We start from the raw sequence: 24,057 nt of genomic DNA on the forward strand, positions 1-24,057 counted from the left end.
TATCCGCAACGAGCATTCAAGACAACCAAATGAACTAAACTGAAAGCTTGAACAACAAAATGTTGCGCATGCTTCTCAACTAAATGAACTAAACCGAAAGCACGATCAACAAAACCATACCAACAAACTCTTCCCACAATCTATGACAAAATAACATCACTATTGTATCATACTTACATCAAGAAGGTGTGCAAACTGGTCAGCGTGGCGGTACACCTTACGCAGCTCATCTCCTCGTTCCCGTACCATGTCGTTGACGTCGTCCGCCAGGTGGCCCAGGTCCTCCAATTGCTTCTGAATCTCGATGCGCCCCGGCTCCCCACAGTTCCTGGTTACGTTGTCCCCGTGCACCTTGCACTCTCCGGTCAGCTCCTTAGCCTTCTCCAGCTCCGTTTTGATTCCCTGTAGTAAAGAAAAATAATCTTTGCGACACCCCAGAAGATTGCTCACAACCGGCAGAGGTGGAGACAGCTGGTGCAGCTCTCGTCAGTGCACGGGATGAGTAAGCAGAAAGCAGAAAGTAAAGGAAGACGCGAGTTTGAGGTTGGATGGAACAAAGTTATGACTAATGGGATTGAGAAACACTACATCGCTTTGGCAAAAAAACAAAACAAACAAATGAAAACAATAAACAAACAAAACACGCAGTTGATGCATGATGCTTAAGATGTAGCTTTATGAGCAAAAATAATTGTCATGTAGACCAAAGCAACTATGTCAACGTTGGAAATGTGTTAAGAAACACGTCATACTTTTATGCAATTTGTTGGTCATTCCACCACCTCATGTCCAAAACAAATCGCTGACAACAAAAAGATCCTATCACAATGTTGGAAATGAAACTCTTCCTGTACTCGTCTACAGCCCTAACTTAAAGCAAAAGTACACATAATGCTAAGCAAAAACACTCACAGCGAGTTCACTCTGCTGTTCTCTGATGTTCTCCGTGTCCACGCCCGGCAGCTGCTGGGAGAAGAGACTGTCCTTCAGGTCACGCAGGCTGGATAACACGTCCGACGACAGGTCAGCGAACTGGTTGGCGTCCTTCAGCGTCTGTTTCAGCAGCTTGTCTCTTTGGCTGGCTCCTTTGCCGATAGCTGAGGCCATCTCGGCGATCTCGGCTGCTTTGGACTTGACGTCTTCCACTTGGTAAGGGGAACAGAACGAGGCATCTATATATATATACACGACTTGTGTCTGTGTGTGTGTGTGTGTGTGTGTGTGTGTGTGTGTGTGTGTGTGTGTGCGTGTGTGTGTGTGTGTGTGTGTGTGTGTGTGTGTGTGTGTGTGTGTCCGCGATGCACGGCCAAAGTTCTCGATGGATCTCTTTCAAATTTGGTGGCCATATTCAGGTACACCCCGGACACAACCTGGTCGATGAGATATTTCAACACGTGCTCTCAGCGCGCAGCGCTGAACCGATTTTAGTTTTTCTCTGGATCCATTCCCAGTAACTCTTCCTTATCTTCTCCAGTGTTTTCAGCGTTTATCTCCCTTCCTTCGTGTGGCGTCAATCCATATTCCCGTTTCTATTTTTAGAAGGTCACTGTCGACAACGCTCAATCCATATTCCCGTTATACTATTTTAAGAAGGTCACTGTCCCGGCGAAGCCGGGTATTACTCTTCTCCAGTGTTTTGCGCGTTTATCTCCCTTCCTTCGTGCGGTGCGCCCCCGGCAAAGCCGGGTCCCCGGCGCAGCCGGGTATTCGGCTCGACTTCTTCCCGGCAAGGCCGTACCCGGCGAAGCGGGTATTCATCTAGTCACAATATAATCGTGTACATCCATTAGCCACGCTTACGAAAACTTCCCACAGAAAGCGTTAACATATGATACTTGGGTGGGAGAAGAATAAAGCGAGAATCACGTGTCAATAGTGATACGCTACAGGCTCTTATCATATGTTAACGCTCTGAAAACGCCCTCAGGAAAAGAATGGAATACGGTATATCTTAGCCCATTTCATACTCAAAACCCTCCACACAACTGTACGTTATAAAAACAGTATCTCGTGAACAAAATCGATGCTGCACATCCTCAGAAAAATAGTACATATAAGGAACTGCACATACCTTCTCCGGGATCCTCCACTCCGTGTGCCTTGAGGTTCCTGATGATGTCTTCCGTCTTCATGAACGCTGGCTTCATACGATCAAGGTCCTCAAGAACAGCCTGAAATATCATGAACAAAGAGATGAATAATTAACTTAATTTCTGGTATTTAACCTAAAACTTGAAAAGTAACCCCTCCTACAATGAGGAGTAATAACTATATGTAGCCCTGTGTGAGGTTTGCCGTCACACAGAACAAAACCTCCAATTTCTTTATTTTTATTTTTACTTTTCTTGCAGAATATTAACTATGGGTCATCACTTTAACGTAGTTATTTCTGTAGATACTGGAATTGTCTCAATAGTTCCCCCAAAATCGGCGTATGCTGCCTGAATGGCGGGGTAAAAACGGTCATGCACGTAAAAATCCACTCGTGCTAAAAACATGAGTGAACGTGGGAGTCTATAAGCCCATGAACGAAGAAGAAGAAGATGAAAAAGAAGAAGAAGAAGAAGTCTCAATAGTCTTACAGGTATATCAGCATTGGTAGGTAGTGTTCAGTTGTGCATCAAAGAATAACCAAAAACGAAGAACGAAAAAAAGTCTTGCACTCACCTTATTTTCATCTATCTCGTTCTTGAGTTTGGCCGGAGAAGCCGGCACAGGGTCAGCACCGGTCACCACACGGTTCAGTCCATCCAGGTCCTCCAGGAGATGATCGAGGGAATCCACGGCCTCTTGGGTAAACGCTCGCTTCTTTTCGGCCAACTCTCTGCCCTTAGATCGCGCCTGTGACCGCAGCGACTCGTAGCGATTGTTGACGCCCATGAGCTTGTTGTGGAGGTCGGTGGCCTCAGAGACTCCACACAGGTCTATGAGGTCCATGCCCGTGGAGTTCAGGTCGTCGATGAACAGCTTGTGATCGTCTATGATCTGCTGTGATGTCTGTGGGCAGATGGAGAAATAACGATGGTTTAACTGTCGAAAGTTTTGTTCAATAAGGATCTCATGATTGACAGCAATCTTGGAAACGCACAAGCAGTAAGAAAGAAAGAAAGCGTGATCGAAAAGGAAGAGGAAAATAGAAAAAAATGAACCAAAAGCGCCGCGAAAATGAAAAAAAAACATGAGCGAAACATCAAAGACTGTCTGGTCACCACTTTATTCTTTAACCAGGTAAAACTATCAACAGAAACAATCTAATGCAAAGGAATCTAAGCCTCTTTTGTATCGCCCTCAGTTTTCTATAATGCGACTTTCAACATAACCAATTATCCATCAATGCTTACCTTGAGGTTGTCGTGCTGCTTCTTCACTTCTTCGAGGTTTTCACCTGGTTGTCCCTGGGATCTTAGCTCTGCCTCCATCTCTTCCAGCCACGCCTCCACCTCTGACAGGTTTTCATTCAGGTGGGTGGCTAGGGGGAGAGCCGACTCTAGTTGCTTTTGAAACACAAATAAACACCACATTAATATATCGCAAAAACGTGAATATCGACTTTCATAGCGAAGTCTCCCTGCCTTAATCTTTTAAAAACAATTTTTTTAAACTAATTCTTTATTTGAGAAGTCGCCTGCAAAATGTCCCGAGGCAAAAAAAAGGTTCAGTTTATTGAAGGTAGTTATACTTTTTACTAAGAATAAATTCAGAAATTGTTGGACTTGAAACTCGAGTGTGGTAACTGAAACAGTTGAGTTGAAGGTACGTGTACATGCAACTTATTGTGGTAAAATCGATCTTTAATAACGTGTCTGTAGTTTGCTTAATGAACAGGAGTGGGCGTGCAGAGAACTGGATCGACACCATTATATACTCCTTACTAACGACACCAGATGGCTCAGCTAGATTATCATTTCCCGTTTTGTATTTGATTTACATTAAGCACAACCCCATCTGTTTACAACAATTGTGCCTGCCATGTACTAATTCCCATCTAACTACATTGACGACTTATCGATGGTTAAATGCAGGGAAACGTCTTTACTAAGCATGGTCTGACCAAGAGAGTCTGGCACAAAAATGTATGTCTTCCAATACCAGCTTTTTCGCAATATCATGCACATCTCACTGGCAGAGTGAATGGTGAAACGTGTGTTTTACAAATGTTTTTTTTATGTAATCTAGCACTACGCCACAAAGGGTTCAAATTCTGCGAAACCTATAAGCAGTCAACGTTACATGTAACGCTTGCATCATGAATATTGCAGAGACACATGAAGGCTGGGTTTGAGATTTCCTATTTATTTGGCAAAACAGAACAGTAAAGACAGCATTGATGAGTTCACCAATGGTGTGCTGTGAAAGAAGATCACCGCCAGAAAAAAAAACCCCAACATATTTTCTAACGCCAACATCGACAGATGTAGCTCTAGTTTCTCGTGCTAAATTTAGCTATGTGGCCTCCTACAAGGCTTGTTCCATTTGAAGCAACATACCCTGAGCCTATCACCACTGTGCTGACACAGAAGGTCCGCCTGGTTCTCGATGCTGTCCCAGCGACTCTCGATCTCATCAGTCTTGGAGTTGGCTGTCTCGTGCAGCACGGACCTGCCCTTGGCAATCACCTCCTTCAGGGCCGTCTTCTTCTGGGTCAGGTCGTCGTGGAAAGCCTGAAATGAGTGGTCAGAGCAAAGGTGAGCCTTTTTTCTCCCAGCATTATACACAACAATAAGCATCTGATGATCACGAGAAGAAAAAAAGAGAGAACAAAATTAAAAAAAATCGATGTCTCAACAAGAATGAAGAATCTTTTGTTTATTTTCTTGTTCTTTCTTCGTAAAACAAGTTTACTGCCAAGCAACCTCCAATGTATGTTTAGAATGCCTCAAACTTATTTTGCTGTGAGAAAATGTCTGCCAAAACATGTATTAGGTTCTAAACGTCTGGGGATTTAGTATCTAACTCAGGAGACACACACAACAAAAACAAAATACTACTCACATTGTGATCCCTGAGCTGAACTCTGAGTGTCTCAGGATCGACACTGATGGAGTCTGCTGTGTTGATCTCGTTCTCTGCTTTGTCCAGGTATTTGAGGAACCCCTCCACGTCTGCCACCGTCTGAAATGGTACCAGGGTTTGCTTAGAAATGGTAATGAAAATAGCAGCATGCAACAGAGAGCTAACACTCATGCATGTTTACGAAAGCCATAACCTGACTATATTAGTAGTCCCGCGGAGTACATTATTATGCACAGATTAAACATTAACTACACACGATGTTCTTCCTTCTCAGTCCCTACTTCAAACGCCTCTCCCCCACTCGTCATTAAAAAGGAACTCAGTTGTCAGTTTCGTGGGATCCAAAATTAGACTAATTCTTCAACAAGAAACAACATTAACAACAGCAAAGTCTTCGCGGTGAAAAGTATCTGAAACTACAACAAATTCAAACAGCTAAAATGAAGGCACCTAAGTGTAACAAGAAACTGCACTAGCTTCAATGTTAGTACAATATGGAAAGATAAAAAGCACACGCACATACAGAGAGACAGACACACAGACACAGACACAGACACAGACACACACACACAAAACCTTCACTGACCTCAAAGGACACCTCTTTGACAAGCAGCTCAGTCAGCTCGTTCCACTTGCTCTCCATGTCGGCCAGAGCCTCCTTGGCGGCGTACTTGTCTGTCACCCTGTCGTCGTCCATCAGCCCCTCGCAAATCTCCCGCAGCTCCTTCATCGTCCCCTGCCTCTCCTCCTTCGCCTCCAGCAAGGCATGCACCTTGGCCCGCTGAGCTTTGCCCGACCCACCCTTGGTCGTTGTTTTCATGTTCTTGATGGAGTCCGCCAGCCAGTGAGCCATGTCGGAAGCTTGGGCCTCGAAGCTTTGAAGTCCTGTCGCTACCTCCTCCAGTTCTCGCGTCCTGGATTCAGCGAGGCGTTCCACGTCGCCCAGCCTGTCGCTGACCTCGTTGAGGCGATCCTCGGCGCCGGAGACGTCGTGGGCCTCCCTGGCCAGACGCTCCAGTAGGGCCTTGTTGCTGCTGATGTCTGCGTTCATCAGTCTCTGGTCTTGAAGCTGGTTGGCCAGCTTTTCCTTGTCCAGGCTGATCCTGTTGCTTGCTCTCAGCTTGTCTTCCGCGTCAGCAATGCTGTCCTCCACGCCGTCCAGGCGACTCATCACGTTGTGCTGCTCTGTCAGGACAGAGTCCAGGTGCTCCTCCTGCTCGCCTATCTCTTCCAGCAGCGCAGAAAACTGATCCCCACGGGCCTCGATGATGCTCCTGACCTCTTCGGCCTCTGAGGGCATTCCTGCCTCGTCGAGACCGTCAGCCAGCCTCTCCCCGGCTGATGTGAGGTCCTTGAGCTTCCTCTCCTGGCCGATCAGCTCAGCCTTGATGTTGCGGAGGGCGTCCAGGTCCCGAGCATCTCTCTGCGGGTCCTTGCCAAACTCTCTGTTTTGAATGTCCGCCACCTGTTCCTGGAGCGCGGGGTAGACAGTGGCGAGCTTATCGTTGAGGTCGTCGAAGGTCTTCTTGTTCTTGACGAGGGCTGCCAGGCGGTCCATGTGCTTGGCGCACTCTCTGGAGATGTCTTTGTACTTGGCCTCGATAGATTCGATCTCCTCGTCAAGCATTCCCGTCTCTCCCTCTTCGCTGATGGTGGGCAGAATCTGCAGCCGCTTGCGGTACAGGTCCACCTCCCGCTCAAAGTCCTGAGAACACACAACAATCGAAACTTTGTCAACTTTTGTAGGGGCTAACAATGATTTAAGTTCGATATGTACTAGACCAGTTGTAAAGGCAAAGATCATGGCGGTAGGAAGCCAAAGCTACAAAATTCTACATTTGTCAATGTAACTGTGACACAAAGAACGCATTACTCAGTTATAGGTTAGAGTTTTTAAAATGACGTTTGGATATTTTAGTAGAAATTAGCGGGGAATATTTTGGTCGTATTTTGCTCAGCAGACGTTGGGTAGCTTTAAGACGCAACAGTGCGTTTTTCGTGACATCTAAGTGGTTTGGTTTTGTGATAACCATTTCTCCCAGACATGCACATACACAATATATAAAAACGCAAAACACTAGAACTGTATTACAAGCACAACAATCATGTTCGTCACCTCCCTTAATATATCTTCAATTCCACTATTTGACAGACATACAGACAGACAGACAGACAGACAGACATACAGACAGACAGACATACAGACAGACACACAGACAGACACACACACAGACACACACACACACACACACACATGCACAGCTCATAAAAAGTGAACTGGTAATTAGAGACCTCTACGATATAAAAGAGTAATATTTACTTTCGATTTAAAAGTACCAGACTAAACTTAATCCGCGGGGAGAAAGCAAAGACGTGTTGGGAGTCTATTGTCACGCCTCTCTCAACGTCCCCAATTAACTGAGCCCTGTCGGTCACACGGGACAGCAGCCGAAATGTCCAAGTCACGGTCAGTGCCAAATGAAGAGAAGGGGGTGTTATGCCACAATGCTTCTGCACGAGCAGTCTGTTTCCACTGCAAGGGTGAAAGGTCTGTGAAGTTCTATGTCAACTGTTGATTTTGGAGTACTCTGTACAGTCAGACTCTGTGAACTGATTTACCAGTGCACACCTTAATATCAGACTATAACAAAGTGTTTGAAGCAAAGTCCCGGAAGCAATGTCTATCTCTTTCCCCGAAGTTTTATGTCAACTGTTGACTTTAGAGTGCTTTGTAAAGCAGGGTTTTGTGTGCTTGTTAGTACATGTAAGTGCAAACCTTGATGTCAGACAAAAACAAAACGTTCTGAAGTCATTTCCCGGAAGCAATGACTCTCCCGGCTGTTCCCCTTTTGCCACCTGCGGTCACTCTGAATGTTTCGATTGACCTGTATTCATCAGACTCGGCCAGGTAAGTTCGGCCTCATGCGAAATAGGTCGAAGGGTGAAACTTTCAGTTACTCCTTGAAATAAATGGGTGAGACTTACTCCTTGAAATGATAAACACTTTGCGCTGAGGAGGACAAATATAATTAAGCCACCTTCTGGATAAATTCATACATCGGAAATAATTAATGTGCAGGACAGCGGCCTGTTGACCTGAAAACAACTACTGTCCCAACTATACCGCAAAAATCAGTAACTTGTGCCCAGGTATTTTGCCAAACAATGAAGATATCACTCCCACAACAGCAACCTTCGTAAAGAAGCAACAATATTGGTTTTACTTACAGGTTATGTGCGCCAGTGGTACATATACACACACACAAACACACGACTCGGCCTATCAACACAGAGCTGCTACCTCACTCATCAATGAAGGAAAAAACAATCTCATCATCCACGCCTATATAAATGCAAATCGTGTACATGAGTCACCATGCAATAGCTCCCGGATATCTTCATCATAGCAGATTTACTGAAGGTCTATGCTTCTATCATATCCCTATGAAAATAATGATTGAATTCTTAGTCACAAGGTAGTGACAACCTGCAGCAAGCTACTAGCACAGCTGTTCCCAATGTCAACCTAATAAATGTGTCCTCAGCCGCAGTCAAATGATGTCACTGTTTACAATCAATGCCGGCCAACACTACGATCGACCACTGAACCAAATGTGTAATACACTGACTGATAGAATGCACTTACAAAAAAAGTGTAGGCTATGTCACACATCTATTTATTTGATTTTTACATACTTAAAGTTCGACTTCTGAACTAAATTTGCCATACAGAGAAAAGACAGAGAAACAGTCATTTCTGAGGGTGATAGTACCAAAACAAGTATGGGTCAGAATTTTAGCCTTGACAGGTTGGATTATTTCACCGAGGCCATGGGATTATACTTGCTGTTTTGTTGAAGAAAAGATGTATGTTACGTGACCTGCCTCAACACTGTGTTTCGCGTTTGAAAAGACAAATCTGGTGAGGTTTGTACTGTTTGCTGATTAACTGAGACGACTAAAAGCAAACATGAGTCGATAGAAGCTATTCTGAATCAGCCGTGTCTAAATGGTGACTTAGTACACCATTGTCATTGCCGATCAAGAAAATGAAAAGCATGGAAGAAGGACAGCTAAACATTAATCTTGCTCGTCTATATAACAATCTCTGCGGCGACTAAACAAGGCTCCTGTCATCACCTCACCAGTAAAACTTTATGTAATCACAAGGACAATTTGCATTCAGGTCTTATGATCATACGGGATTAACTGAGAATGAGATGACCGCGCTGTTTGGATTTGCATTGTCCTGTTTTCGTATAGTTACGCAAGTCAGTGCTTTCGAAAGCATGAACAAAACAAATTTTACTTCATTGACTCGGTTTAGTTTTCACTGTTTCATTACTCTGCAAAAATCTCAAACCAAACGGCAGTCCTTCTCCCAAACGTTTCATGATAGGGAGAACGAAAGTGGTCTCGAACTTTTATCGCCGGAGTGGCAACTCATTATTTCTTTAACGCGCGCGCCGTGTGTGTGTGTGTGTGTGTGTGTGTGGTGTGTGTGTGTGTGTGTGATGGGGATAGGGTGATGGGTTAGGGTTGCGGATTGGAGGAGGGATTGGATCACGGTGTAAAATGTCTCATCATATTTCGAATCGGTTATTCTTGGCTGGCACGGACAGGTCTTGCAGGCAATGATGTGTCTCACGGACGTCACTAGGTCAGATGATTAAACTGAGATGACGGTAGAACTGAAGTCAAGTCAAGTCAAGTCAAGTCAATATTTATTCACGCAACTCCGTGGCCCTCAACATAACCGAAATGTCCGTCTGCCTTTACTTTGTTTTCAACACGACACGCCAGGTACGGTACTAGTCCTGGCAGGCTCAGTCTTTGAACCGGACAGATAAATACATTGTATACCTGCAGTCCACAGGTGGTGTACAAATAATGACCTACAGCGCAGCGCATACCAGGGCTAGTTAAGCCTACCCCATTGTGTTGCCTTGCACTGTAATTAGGTCGTTTATGTCACCCGCAAAGACCGCAAATCCCCCCTCTCTCTAAAATAAAAACTGACGACAACAGGGTTGCCCACAGGCGCCGGACTCACCTAAATTAGTTTCATGTTCAATGTATCGCCTTGCTATGCTCATACACACCGAAAACAGTTTCATTTTCAATGTATCGCCTTGCTATGCTCACCTGAGACAAATTGTATTAGTTGTATATATCGTGTTGTGTTTTTAATTGAACTTGTAAATTGAACTTGTAAAGCGCTTCGAGCCGCTGTGGAGAAGCGCTATATAAATGTCCATTATTATTATTATTATCATCATACACACCAAAAATAGTTTCATTTTCAATGTATCGCCTTCATATGCTCATTCACAAAACTCTGTGCTGTCGTAAAATGTGTATTGGGGCACAGGGACTTCAACTGTACCCCTCCCCTTCAAACGTTAAGGAGAAAAGTCACACATTTCACCCAAAACACACCGACACCAAAAACACACCGGAAGTACGTTTGTTGTTAACGCAACGCCTTACCCTATCCCAAATACTCTGTGCAGTCGTAGGTTTAACACTGATCGCACATGGCAGCGCACACGACAGCGCATTCAAAACAAAGCTTTTTTGGTGTGCCAGTGGTGATGACTGCCGGTATTTTTGCAGTTATTTCGGATCGTGTTCGTCGTGCGATAGTACTGCATGTCCTATGACATAGTGGCATGGCAAAGGGCGATCCACTGTTTGATACTTTCTGCGACCTTCTAATTGTTTATGCATTTTGACACAACACTGTGGTGTTTTTACTTGGCTAAGATTAGTCTGAAACATATATTCCTGGCAAGAGAGTAGAGTTTATAGTGGGGAGATCATGCCACCATGGTACGTACTATGTTTTCGCCGATCGCAAAATACATCCCTTTCCATTTTCTTTCAGCACGTCAAAAGCCCCTCGCCAGCCCCTCGTTTCTGTAATATAATCGTGTTATGCACTTCGACATGCGGAAAACGATCAGAACAGAATACATCTTTGCCTTTGACAGTATCCTCCCCACAACTTGCAAAACGACCGACAACCAAGGGCGAAATACGCAGAAAATCGGTCTCAAAACATAACACAGTTATCAAAAATACACGTGAAGGTGCAGCTTAGCTGGACAAGTTTTCCAACCTGAAGGTCTTGATAACTTGAATCCGACATTGTGAACAGTAAGAGCGAGCGTCCAGGGATTGTTTAAGCTCGACACACTGCGATCAACTGATGTTTTGGTCACACGAATTCCAAAACCACAGCGAAGCAACAACACATGGGGAAATCCACATACATACATGTATCCATTTCTATCACTGACACAATACATGCACGGCCATTCACCGTAACCGACGCGGACCACTTTCAATGAAACTGTCACCCCTACACCGGCGGCGTAACTAAATTGTTTCCTCTGGTCGTGCCGACTCAAGCAGAACGCACATGGAGGGGGTTTCAAAAGCCTTGTAGGTGGGCGTGCTTAGAAACCCGATACCGTTCATTGCTTTGTGCTCTGCGAAGCTTGAATGAGTGAGCGAAACGACTGTTTCTTACGTCTTTGTCAATATGTCAAACGCCTGTGTGACTGAGAAAAATTCAAGTTTTACGCCCTCACGGCAAAGCCACTAGGGGCATGTTCCCGGGTTTTAACCCGACTTTAGATGAGATACACAAGTGTATGCGTGTTTAGGTGGTATCAGCCATCTGCACTTTAATTATGGCAGAATAAGCGAGGTCTTTTACGTGCCACTGTGGTGACACAGGGGTGGGAGATGGATACCGTCTCAGGGTCTGCACATAAAGTTGACCTGTGGCTACCCGGGCCCCTCGCTTGTGTGACTTGTTGTCCGAAATAATCACTGCGTGAAAACAGGTGTCGTGAAACGGGTACCGCGTGAAACTGCACAAACAGTGCTGAACAAACACGAACGACAGTGCTTGCGTGTCAGTAAAAGAATGTTTTTGACCAGGCTATAATTATTATCATTCACTTACACTTAATTTATCGTCTCTGAGCGAAATAACTATCATCATTCACAGCACGTCGTAACCTCTCCACTTTTTATCATTAATCCAGAAAGTTAGTTTTAATTAACAAATGTTTTGACAAACGTATATAAACTGTCATGCAGAATCTGTCGCTCCAGTATCAGCGATGCAAGAACAAAACACCCATTCAATTACTTACATAAAAAAAGGAAAGCATAATACAATTCAAACGGAGCACTGTGCAGTTCTAAAATAAGCAGCGGAGTCTAGTGATCGCCTGACACTGCATGTCAATTTTCCTTGTTTTTACAAGGACAGTAACATTTTGAGTCTTGAGTCTTGAGTCTTGAGTCGAAAGTTGAGGAGTCAGTTTTAGATTACACTCACACACGGCAACATCCTCCTCCTTTTTACCCTTATCAACTGCGGAAATCAGGTGGGTGAATTACTCTCACATAACTCGGTAACTTGAAGGGATAAGCCGTGCGCCCACCAATGGTCAAACAAATGTCTGAGCATGGGATTAGTAACGATGACCGGCTTGGATGGTTGGGGGTCTGAGATGGACTTGTGTGACTGGTCATTGCATCGTTCAGGGCTGCAGTAACTGGGTATTCCCACCCGCCTATATTATTGCGATATCAAATATTTTGGACGTGGTGTATTTGCAAAACGTACAGTGTTCTTGGCCACACTCTCATGCTGATGATACATTTCTATTGTGTTTGTTTTACGTACATTTTTAACGCCCAATTGGTTTAAACAATGTTTTATTAAATCAAACATGGTACAACAATACAACGATAAACAATAGGGACACGAACTCAAGCGAACGCTTATATTACGCGCCCTACGTAGTTACAAATTAACAAAAGTATGATGTCGGACAAACATTACTTATAAACTATGGAACTATCTAGGTAAACAGCATAGTTGAAGCAAACCAAAAAGAACAAGAGAAAGCTAGCAGGAGGAAGAGGGGGAGGGTGGAGGTGGGACGAAAGAATGGTAGGTACATATGAAAGATGAAGGTGGTTAGCGCATAACGCCCAATTGAAATACTATTTGACTCAATAGGCACAAAGATTGACTCTGCCTGAATTGACTAAAATCTTGGGTTATCTACATTCATTAAAGAAACACTTAGCCAAAAGAGTATTTTCCTTAATCTCTAGCTGTTCAGATCTTTAACGATAGAGTACTTTGGCCCTTTCCTGAAAACTCCCGCCTCTTTTTGGCTCACGTAAGTGTAGCCTATGAGATGCTAACTTTTGTCTGTCTGTGCGTGCGTGCGTGCGTGCGTGCGTGCGTGCGTATGTATGTATGTCTATGGTAGAAACTTTAACATTTAACTGAACACCGACATACTAATTTTACCGGGTTATTATTCAAGCAACAGCTTCAAAGTATTGAAGCAATGATCAACATTTTGTCGGCACGTATGTAGTTAAAGTGTGTATCCAAAGAAAACGGGTGGTGGGGGGGTTTGGGGAGGTAAAAACAGCTGATTGGTTTGTGTCGTGTGTGGTATGTAGACCAGGTCAAGGGTCAAGGTTAGGTCAGATCGCGTGAAGGATTGTGGTATAGATACAGTTATCACAGAGCTGCAGTTCGCCGATTCAGAGAAGACGATTTCACATTGTTAGGTTTCGTAGCTCCAGAAAAACTCCAGATAGACTAAAAAACCCGCCGGCCACCACCCCCCCACCCACACACACAATCACACACCACAGACGCGGAAAAAAGAATTCCCAACAACATCGACACTCCAAAAATGACGTGTACAATCAGCACAGACAAAAACACCAAACAAACAAACAAACAATCAAACAAACAATCAAACAAGGCATGATAGACAGTCCTTTCCTGAACACCTACCTGTGATTGGTCTTTGAAATCATCAGCGGACTTGACCAGCTTGGAAATGTCGTCCTCCTTCGATTTCACTTCTTCCATAAAGTCCTGCAAACAATAGTAGCCAGGGTTACACAAGGAATCGACATTTTCCCACAAGCGCAACATAGCTGCAGCTGCCAAGGCTGAATTCTTTGCATCAACTGGTCAGGCTTTTCCGTGAATACAACGCTTTGCAGCGAGGACACAGCGCATTAGGTAACTGTGAAGCGAGGATTAAAAATCCCTTGCTGGGATGAAGAGGACAGGAGGTTTGAACTGATGTTTGTTGACATGCTTAGGCAAAAAACTAAGACTACAACACGTTTTAAGAATTACGGTGTGTTGAACAAGTTTGCTCTGTGTATGTGTGTGTGTGTGTGTGTGTGTGTTTGTGTGTGTGTGTGTGTGTGTGTGTGTGTGTGTGTGTCTGTGTGTGTGTCTGTGTGTGTGTCTGTGTCTGTGTGTGTGTGTGTGTGTCTGCGCGTGAGCGTGTGTGTGTTTTAATCTGACCAATTTAAATCAAAACAGTTAAAAAAGTGAATAAAAAGACTGCATAAAGTTACCTTGAAAGTGTTGTACTGGTCCTCAATGGACCCCTGTTCAGTCTGTAAGTCCTGAGTTCTCTCTATGGCAGCATCCATCCACTGGTCCGTCTCTTCAAGCCTGAAGTAGAAGTCCTCCAGCCCGTTCTCCATGTGAACCATTTTGTCGGCGCATGTCCCCGCTTCACTCGACGCCTAGTAATGAAGAATTAACTAAGTGAGGTCATCATGAACAATTCAAGAAAGCACAAATGATAGTTTTTGTTCTTTATCAGTTCATTTTCCTACCTAGATATCTTTAACGTTGCTCTGAATAAAGTGTTTTTGACCTGGAATTATGGAAGTAAAGTAGTTTCTCTGAAATTCAGCAATTAGGCCTACTCATGTCCTTGCTGAGTTTCACCATCACTGTTGAGCAACTTGCTCACCGATCTTGTTCAAAATGTGTACCTCAGAAGGCAGCTTTCTTCTCCTCTTTCATCTAAAGTTATTTATTTTGACGCGTTGAGGAGCGGTGTGTTCTTGGAAAATTAAAAAAATATGTAATTGCCATAACATCATTGAAGTTAAGAAGTGTAGCTTGAAAACGTCTAAGCTTGTCTTGGTGGCAAAACACTGTCTCAAATCAACTAAACAATCGTATTATTGGAAACTGAGCTGAACATTAGGAATAAATTTATGTTATGATTATTTTTATTTATTTACTTAAACATATTAGTTTACTGATAAAGTTTGTTGATTTAAAAATGTACACATTTGACTGAGAAAAGAAAAGACCTATGAAGAAGGTTTGCTCCAAGCCACACACGAAAAAAAATAAAAATAAAAAAATAAAATAAAATAAGGCAAAAAATAATTGTAGTAACAAACCTGCATGCAACTGAGGTTAAAAAAAACAACAACAAAAAAACAACAAAAAACTAAACAATCGCAGAATGTAGCCCTTGGATTGTCAGTTCAACCTGGTATACCATGGGACTCCTATTATAAGACCTGCCAACATCGTACCAAAGTATTTTATAAAAAAAGAGAGACCTAAAGTGACGGTAAAGTTTCTGAGGTTATGAACAGAAAATCTGAAAATTCGAGGCCTTAAAAAGGGAAAGTCTTAAACTGGGTGATCTTAATAGGGGGGTTCAACGGTACTCACATTGTCAAATCGCAGCTTGAGGTCGGAGGTGTTGTACTTGAGTTTTTGGACCTGCTGGGCGACCTCGTCCTTCTGACCGCCAGGGGAGGAGCCAGCAGAGGCCGCCACCAGCTGTTCCGCTTGCTGGATAGCCTGCCGCACCTCCGGCTCCTTTTGGCCGATCTCCTGCTGGAGACCCTGTAGGACAAAGACAGCAAAGAAGGATCAGGTAAGAGTCTATATCGAACGGACTTGCAAGACTTTACTAGGTCTGAGTGGTTGTGACACTAAAGGCAGAGTGCAGGCTGGACAGACAATGTTCACTGTATAGCAGTGGATGCCTGATGTAAGTTCCTGAACAAAGTATCACCTTGAGCAAAACAGAATGACAACGATCAACTTCGAGGCAAGTTTCAACACATTAAATACGAAGGATTCTTTTCTTGTTTTGCGTGTAAGTTGTCTTACTCAGTACCCAAAGCACCTGCCTTTTATGAAACTGAAGCTTTTTTTTCCATTCGGTTTTTGCAAATGCCCTGCGTATGAAATACTGCAGCTCAGCTTACTTTGATTTTGACGAAAAACCTACTTAGGGCGCACATTGCCCATCTTATGGCCCTGTCACACGACCGTTTTAAAGGCCTGCGTATGCCGACGTATGGGACATTTGAATAAGTACGCTGGCGTACGTCGAATACGTTATGGGTACGTTTTGTATACGTTAAGAGGACGCTGAAGCACGCTGGCATACGTCGTAGTACGCTGAGCACGCAGCAAATTTTTGTGCATGCACAAAAATTCTCGACGTATGGTTCATACGCACTGCATACGTTGTTGGTACATTATGCATACGTTGGCACACGTTCACACACGTTACTTGTACGTTACTCATACGTCGATAAATATTCATGAACTACCTTCGTGCTGAGACATTCCGAACGCAAGCAACACTTCTGCCGTATAAACAGTTCTTCATGGACACGACATTCTGCACAGAGAGTACAGAACTTACCACTTGATTTACCGTTACATAACAAGGAAGAACTAATACAGTTTCTACTCACCAAATTTGCAGAATTACTTGCCGATTTCCCGCGATTTATAGAACAAATGACGTGATCGCATGGCGTCATGTCTAATAAAACAAAACTTCCGAAATATATCTAATAAAACAAAACTTCCGAAATACGTTCTATCCATTAGCAGCGGCGACGACATGTGATCGTCAGCGATACGCTGTTGCGCGCAAGACTATCGTTAGGCATACGTTGTGAACGCCGGCAACACGCTAAGCATTCGTTGGGCATAAGTTGTGAACGCTGGCAACACGCCAAGCATACGTTGGTGTACGCTATCTGTAAGTTATTGAAACGTTCTGCATACGTTACTAATACGTTATGTATACGTCCAACTCGTTATGAATACGCTATGTATACGCCAAAGATTGAAAAAAACATCGATAGTTCAGCGTACGCCAGCGTATGTTCATACGTCGGCATACGCTGGCTTTAAAACGGTCGTGTGACAGGCCCATCTAAACTAAACATTCAGCCAACCAAACAAAACGAAACTTGATCAACACGCAGTCAGCTCAGTCAAAGATCACAGCAGCAACACAATGCTACTACTACTACTAGAATATTTATATAGCGCTTCTCCACAGCTCGAAGCGCTTTACAATGGCTCGGTGGGAGGGGGGGGAGAGATATACATACAAATCAGTACTCTTTGACAGTAAATGACGCCTTAAAACATGTAAACATATAAATCAATAAGCGAATATACGTACAAACATACATGAAAGTACTGAGAGAAAAACCAACTACAACAAAAACCCACAACCCACCTTGCTCTCTTCAGCCTGGTTCTTGAGTCTCTCGATGCGCTGACTGGGCTTGCGCTGTGAGGCCAGGGCCCGCTCCACGTCCGTCAGCCAGTCGGCGTTCTCCTTGACGTCCACCAGACACCGCACCACGTCCTCGTCACGCTCCAGGCTCACGTCGCCCGTCTCGGGGTCTTGCTTCACCTGTGGAACACAGGGCCATAATTGGTTAATTTTTGTTCCCCCGAAATCGGCGTATGCTGCCTGAATGGCGGGGTAAAAACGGTCATACATGTACAAATCTCCTCGTGCAAAAACATGAGTGAACGTGGGAGTTTCAGCCCATGAACAAAGAAGAAGAAGAAGGTTAATTTGTGTAAACCCCGTAGACTGCCCGAAGAATTTAGTTGAATAATCAATAAAATCATAACATAAAAAGTATGAAAATTACACCAAAACTGAGAAAAGTGTATCATGAGGAAGGCAATCATCTTGCTGCATTTCAACGGGCAATATACAGCGGTCGTTTACCTTGTCAAAGTATTGAGTTTTAAAAAATCTTATCAATGTACGTCTCTCATACGTTAAGGGGTTGCGTGAGTAATATCTGTTCCGTAAGAGCAAGCACACAACACTAGCTGTTCGAGTATAGCTTGATATGTTTGATAGTGTCAGATGCACTATGTTCAGTGGTAGCTTTTAACTTTGACGTTTTCCTAACTGAGAAGAAGGAAAGAGGTTGTGACTGTCACATTTCGGTAACTTAGTGACATAAAAGATCTGTTTCACCCAAAGAAACATTTCGTAGTAGGCGAGCAGGTTTTTTTTGGCCATCTTGTTTTAAAGCAAAAAATATGTCACACACAAAATCTCCTCATTGGAGCCAAAAATGCCATCTGCACAAATCTGTCTTAAGTGAAATTACACAGCTCTTGCTGCCTAATCACGAGAAGTAATCGGACATGCTACAGTGTTGTGCGCATACAGACGATCACAACTAACCTTGGATCCCAGCGTGAGGAAGCCGTTGGCCAAAGCATCTCTGAGTGACATGCGGTGGTCATTGGGGGCCACGAAGGTGGCGGACCTCGGATTGACCTGTCCGCTGTCGATCAACTCTTTCAGAGTGGCCGTCAGGTCCACGAACTTGTCCGGCTGAATAGTCGGGGTCAGCACGCCCTGCGCTATGGCTTCTTCCAGGCTCAGCATCTTGCCCGTCTTGTCGCTGCGGACTTTCCCGGTTTTGGGGTCAAACTTTCCGGAGTCCATCATGGCTCCGAGGCTGGTGACAGATCCCGTCTCGTTGTCCACGCAGTACACAAAGTCAGGGTTCCACACACCGGACTTGCGGGCCGACTCCAGGTCCACGGCTTGTTTGGTGTCGGGTCGGACGAACTTGCCGGACTTGGCGTTCAGCTTGCCCGAGTTGATGGCGTCTCGCAGGGAGAGTTTGTCAAAAGCTGCGAAGAGAGCTGTGGCCACTTTAGGTTCCACCTTGGCACTCTTCACTGCGAGTTGCAGGGGTGTTAGTCCAGCCAGCTTCTCTTCAGCGTAAGCGGCGTTTGGTACGTTGAGGACACCCATCAGCACAGCCTCTTCCACGTCCACGAGATGGCCGACGCTGGGGATTTTGATGCCCTTGATCTTGGTGTCCATCACGTTGCGGAGAACACCGATAGTTTCTGCCGAGGCGGCAAGCTGGGCGGGGTCAATGCTGGCGAGGATCTGACCACACTTCTCTGCGTCTGTCACGGTCACCTCCTGCCCCGTCTTGCTGTCCACCACTTTGCCACTGGCCAGGTTGAAGCGACCAGAGTCAAGCGCCTCCGTCAGGCTCATGATCTTCCTGCTGTCCAGGTCGAAGAAGAAGGTAGTGTCGGGGTCGATGACGCCGTTGGCGATTGCCGTTTCCAGGGACAGCACCTGTCCAGTGTCGGTGTCTGTGACCAGTCCAGTCTCCGGGTCAAATTTGCCCTCCTCTATCAGGTGACCAACGCTGCACTCTTGGTATGTTTTCAGGATCTCCCGCAGCACTGAAGGTTCGATGTATCCCTGTGCTGCGGCTTCCACGAGAGGCAGTATCTCTCCGTCCAGCGTGTCATACTCTGCCTTGGCCAGGTTGATGATCCCCTTCTGGATGGCTTCCTCCAGTGAGATCTCTCTGTTGGTCTTGGGATCTAAGACGCTCAGACCTTTCAAGTCTACCTTGTCCTTCATCATGTCGTGTAGCTTGTCGTTAGGATCTTGATGTGCACCAGCTTCGGCGGCTGCATGCTTGAGGTCCGCGGCACTGGGAGGCACGAACCTCTGCTGAAGAATCTGCAGCTGCTGGAAGGTTAGCACGTCCCCTTCGTCCTTGTCCTTTGTGGGGTCAAAGGGCCTGCCCTTGACTAGCCCGCGCCTCATGGCTTCCTCGAGGCTCATCACCTCGCCCGTGAGCGGATCCGTGTAGGTCGCTTTCACCGGGTCTATAATGCCAGCCTTGATAGCTTCTTCTAAGGTTAGCATCTCGCCTGTCCTTGGGTCCTTCACTCCGGTGACCTTATAGGACACGTCCACCATGGCGACCGATGTGAACACACCTTGGCCTTCCTCCTCATCCACGGGCAAAGCCGATTCCGCCATGAGGTAGCCTGCCTTCACTGCCTCGGCTAGAGACATCTCTTCCCCTGTGACGGGGTTACGGAAGGTCCCTGAACGCGGATCTATCAGCCCTTCAGCGATTGCGTCCTGTACGCTGATCCATTCTCCGGTCCTTGGGTCGATAACACCAGAGATTGGACACACCTGAAACAGTGAAATGTGGCAATGTCAGTGTCGTGATTGTGCATCAGCACCATCACAGTGCTTATCGACACAAAAGGGTGAAACAATGCACACAGGAAGGTTTCTGTGAAAAGCCCAGTTCTCAGTGACTATGAATGGCATTTCTGTCACGATTAACGGGGACAAAATGAGCAACTTTACATGACGGGTTAAACTGCTCTAGTGAAGCATTAAAAGATACATGCGTCATGATTAAAATTAATTGTATCTGCCGGAGGGAAACAGTATTTTACTTCCCCTGTATCTGTCTGTATCGCACTTCTTGAAAATTGAGAAGAGTGCTGCAATAGATTGAGATATAAAACTTTTAATGATTACAATCCACATTAGTACCCTTTCAAGACCTTCAGTTCTTCAATTACTACACACACGCACACGCACACACACACACACACACACACACACACACACACACACACACACACACACACACACCACACACACACTCACACGCTGCAAACCCAAATCAAAACAAAACTAACCAACCACCCCCCCCCCCCCCAAAAAAAAAAAAAAAAAAAAAACACACCATTTACCTTAGTTTCCATGCCACTGAGAAGGTTGACACCTCCATCCACAGAGTCGACGCCGTTCATGGCGCTTCCGTTGGTGAACGTATCCCCGTACTCCACGATCACGAAGCCCTTCTGGATGGCCTCGGCGATAGAGATGCTGTAGTCTGTGTCTGGGTTGGTGTACGTGCCTCGGGTCAGGTCAAGGACTCCCTATGTGCACAATGAAAATATTGACCATGTTAGTTGTTCGGCAACTTTTCTCTTTTTTATGTTATGAAATGTAGAGCATAAACATGATTTTATCACGGATTTGCATAAGTCCGTGGATTTTGCTGTGAAAGGTTGCGCAGAAATGCGGTTGGTAAGTCAGGCCCAGGACACCCTGTGTGCACAACTAAAATATTTACCATGTTTCTTCTTTCGCAACTTTTCCTCTTTTTCCATTATGAAATGTAGAGCATAGTCATGATTTTACCACGGATTTGCATAAGTCCGTGGATTTTACTGTGAAAGGTTGCGCAGAAATGCGGCTGGTAAGTCAGGCCCAGGACACCCTGTGTGCACAACTAAAATATTTACCATGTTTCTTCTTTCGCAACTTTTCCTCTTTTTCCATTATGAAATGTAGAGCATAGTCATGATTTTACCACGGATTTGCATAAGTCCGTGGATTTTACTGTGAAAGGTTGCGCAGAAATGCGGTTGGCAGGTCGGAGGATTTTTTCGGTTGACCTTCATCGGTTATTCTTTTCAAATAATGCAACTTAACCGGATGTCAAATGTCCAAGGAAATAATGTGTACAAAATGACACCAGGCTTCTTCTGGCAAAGAGTCGATACGCTCAGGTGCACTGAATGGAACGATTGATTCGCTAAAGAAAATGTTAACATATGCAATTGTACAACGTTTATACATAAGCTAACTGGGCGACTATTCCTTGTTAATTTCCCCCTCCCCTCTCCCAGTAAATAGAATGCAGCTAAAGATTCAATGCTCTTGCTGACAAATGAGGTAGTTATGAACAAACAGCAGAAGGCTAGTTAAAGCAATACAGAAAAAACAAAACAACAGTAAAGAACTCCAGAACATATGACACATTCTTGCAGGCATAGCGTACCTTGTTGATGGACTGGTACACGCTGATCTCCTGCTGACTGCGAGGGTCAATGACGCCCACAATGACGAAGTTCTTCTTCACCTCGATCACTTCCGTTGTGTCCATGAAGTTCGCCTCCTCCTCCTCCTCCTCCTCCTCTCCTTCCTCCAAGCCCCTCCCCCGTCCCACCCCTTGTTTCACTCCCTTTTTGTGTCTGGGTGGGGCGTTGGGGGCCTGGGTCATGGACTTCTCGTGAATGTACATCTCACACTGGATGTCAGTCACCTGAGTCTTCTTTGTTGTGGTGTCGATGTCCACAGACGGCATCGCCCTGGAATAACACATTTGCTTCATTGACTTGTGTAGCTTGGGAAAAAAAGCAAAGTTCACTGTGAGCGATCTACCACAATAAGCATGTTTACAAATATAATGTCAACATTTGGAATTTGGAACATTTTAGCAGTATATACGGGATATTTGACTACGATCGAGTCCTTAATTGTGTGGGGATTTCAGTGAGCATGAAGACAACCCTACAACAACAACAACAACAACAACAACAACAACAACAACAACAACAACAACAACAACAACAACAACAACAACAACAACAACAACAACAACACACACGACATAGCAAAACAAGAGGCGAAGCCATCAAGGCTCACGTAAGAAATCGACAAACAGTAACACAAACTCAATCACTCCGTCACACACACACACACACACACACACACACACACACACACACACACACACACACACACACACACACACACACACACACACACACACAGAGAAAGAGCATAGGTGAAACTGTGCAAGAAAGCGAGACACTAGATCTAGATCTGTCTGTCTGCATGTAGCCTACTTACAAGGACACGACTGCCAACTAGTCTCGGCGCGCTCAAAATAATAATGACCGAGACTGTCAGTACTTCCTTCGCGTGACGTCTAACCCTCTTACGTCATAATGTGACGTCAATGTAATGTGACGTCTTCAAATGTTAGAGTTTCTACCACAGACATACACACGCACAGACGCACGCACGCACGCACGCACGCACAGACAGACAAAGTTACGATCGCATAGGCTACACTTACGTGAGCCAATAACTTTAAATTAATTGGAAAGATGTTCTGGGAGCCATTGGACCTAAAGTATGTGTCTGAGGACAATATTTGCTGTGCAGCCGCTACCACTGTCTTTCTTCCTTACACTTACAGACAGACTCACCGTTCAAAGTAGGCCTTTGAGACGTATTGTGGGGGATTCTCTGGGTCTGTATGAATCATGTTCTCTTCTGTCACATGTCTGGAGACATCCTGTTTGTAGGCGTGTCCGTACACCAACAAATCCTGCAAGTACACGTAAAGGACAACGATCATTATCATATCATACATGTGACCCTGTTTTGCTGTCAATATTACTCCAAACAATGATCGGAAAAATGTACTGAAGACATAATTCAGAATTTGTATAATTTTAAGCCAATCTAACTCATGAACGTTTAAAGCAAGGGAGAAAGATAATATGAGTCATCTGATCGTGCTTCGTGATCTGTGAATATTGCTAAAACATTTAATTGAAAAATATACTGAAGAAATAATTCAGAATTTGTATTTTAAGCCAACCTAACTCATGAACGTTTAAAGCCATGCTAGTGTTTTACAATGATCAACTGAATGCGGACAAGTGAGTGAACAGAGTTCTGGAATGAAGGCATGTGTTATAAGCTGTGAATTTCTTTATGTGATGTGATCCAGTTTACTGTGTTTTTTGTTGTGTGCGACGAGCAAAAAAAACCGACAAGAAACAAAAACACCAACTCTGTTTGTAACCACAATTAAAAAAAAAATGTAACGTTGCATTGTATTGTATTGTATTGTATTGTATTGTATTGTATTGTATTGCAATATAGAAGTTCAGATCGGCTCAACACTGTGGTCTGGGTGGCCGAGTGGTAAACGCACTTGCCTCGGAAGCGAGAGGTTGCGAGTTCGACCCTGGGTCAGGGCGTAACTAGCAATTTTCTCCCCCCTTTCCTAACCTAGGTGGTGGGTTCAAGTGCTAGTCTTTCGGATGAGGCGAAAAACCGAGGTCCCTTCGTGTACACTACATTGGGGTGTGCACGTTAAAGATCCCACGATTGACAAAAGGGTCTTTCCTGGCAAAATTGTATAGGCATAGATAAAAAATGTCCACCAAATACCCGTGTGACTTGGAATAAAGGCCGTGAAATGTGA

At 44.6% G+C, this 24,057-nt stretch overlaps 1 protein-coding gene across 13 annotated transcripts in view; it reads right to left on the bottom strand.

The window, feature by feature from the left end:
- LOC138958453 (microtubule-actin cross-linking factor 1, isoforms 6/7-like) overlaps window positions 1–24,057 on the bottom strand; it is a 148,436-nt gene that overhangs the window by 58,281 nt on the left and 66,098 nt on the right. For all 13 annotated transcript variants that reach the window (XR_011453408.1, XR_011453406.1, XR_011453407.1 and 10 more), the window contains exons 15-30: window positions 23,048–23,169; window positions 21,832–22,141; window positions 20,735–20,923; window positions 18,375–20,159; window positions 17,397–17,576; window positions 15,572–15,748; window positions 14,443–14,616; window positions 13,862–13,945; window positions 5,600–6,718; window positions 4,993–5,112; window positions 4,488–4,661; window positions 3,342–3,494; window positions 2,668–2,997; window positions 2,072–2,171; window positions 913–1,145; window positions 178–402 (exon numbers count right to left, since the gene is read on the bottom strand). Coding sequence is in view for 10 of the 13 variants with exons in the window: in XM_070329613.1 (XP_070185714.1) it covers window positions 178–402; window positions 913–1,145; window positions 2,072–2,171; window positions 2,668–2,997; window positions 3,342–3,494; window positions 4,488–4,661; window positions 4,993–5,112; window positions 5,600–6,718; window positions 13,862–13,945; window positions 14,443–14,616; window positions 15,572–15,748; window positions 17,397–17,576; window positions 18,375–20,159; window positions 20,735–20,923; window positions 21,832–22,141; window positions 23,048–23,169 (5,475 nt within the window). In the remaining 3 variants the exon portion in view is untranslated. The remainder of the gene's footprint in view (window positions 1–177; window positions 403–912; window positions 1,146–2,071; window positions 2,172–2,667; window positions 2,998–3,341; window positions 3,495–4,487; window positions 4,662–4,992; window positions 5,113–5,599; window positions 6,719–13,861; window positions 13,946–14,442; window positions 14,617–15,571; window positions 15,749–17,396; window positions 17,577–18,374; window positions 20,160–20,734; window positions 20,924–21,831; window positions 22,142–23,047; window positions 23,170–24,057) is intronic.

Source organism: Littorina saxatilis, linkage group LG2, assembly GCF_037325665.1.
Source record: "Littorina saxatilis isolate snail1 linkage group LG2, US_GU_Lsax_2.0, whole genome shotgun sequence".
Taxonomy (NCBI): domain Eukaryota; kingdom Metazoa; phylum Mollusca; class Gastropoda; order Littorinimorpha; family Littorinidae; genus Littorina; species Littorina saxatilis.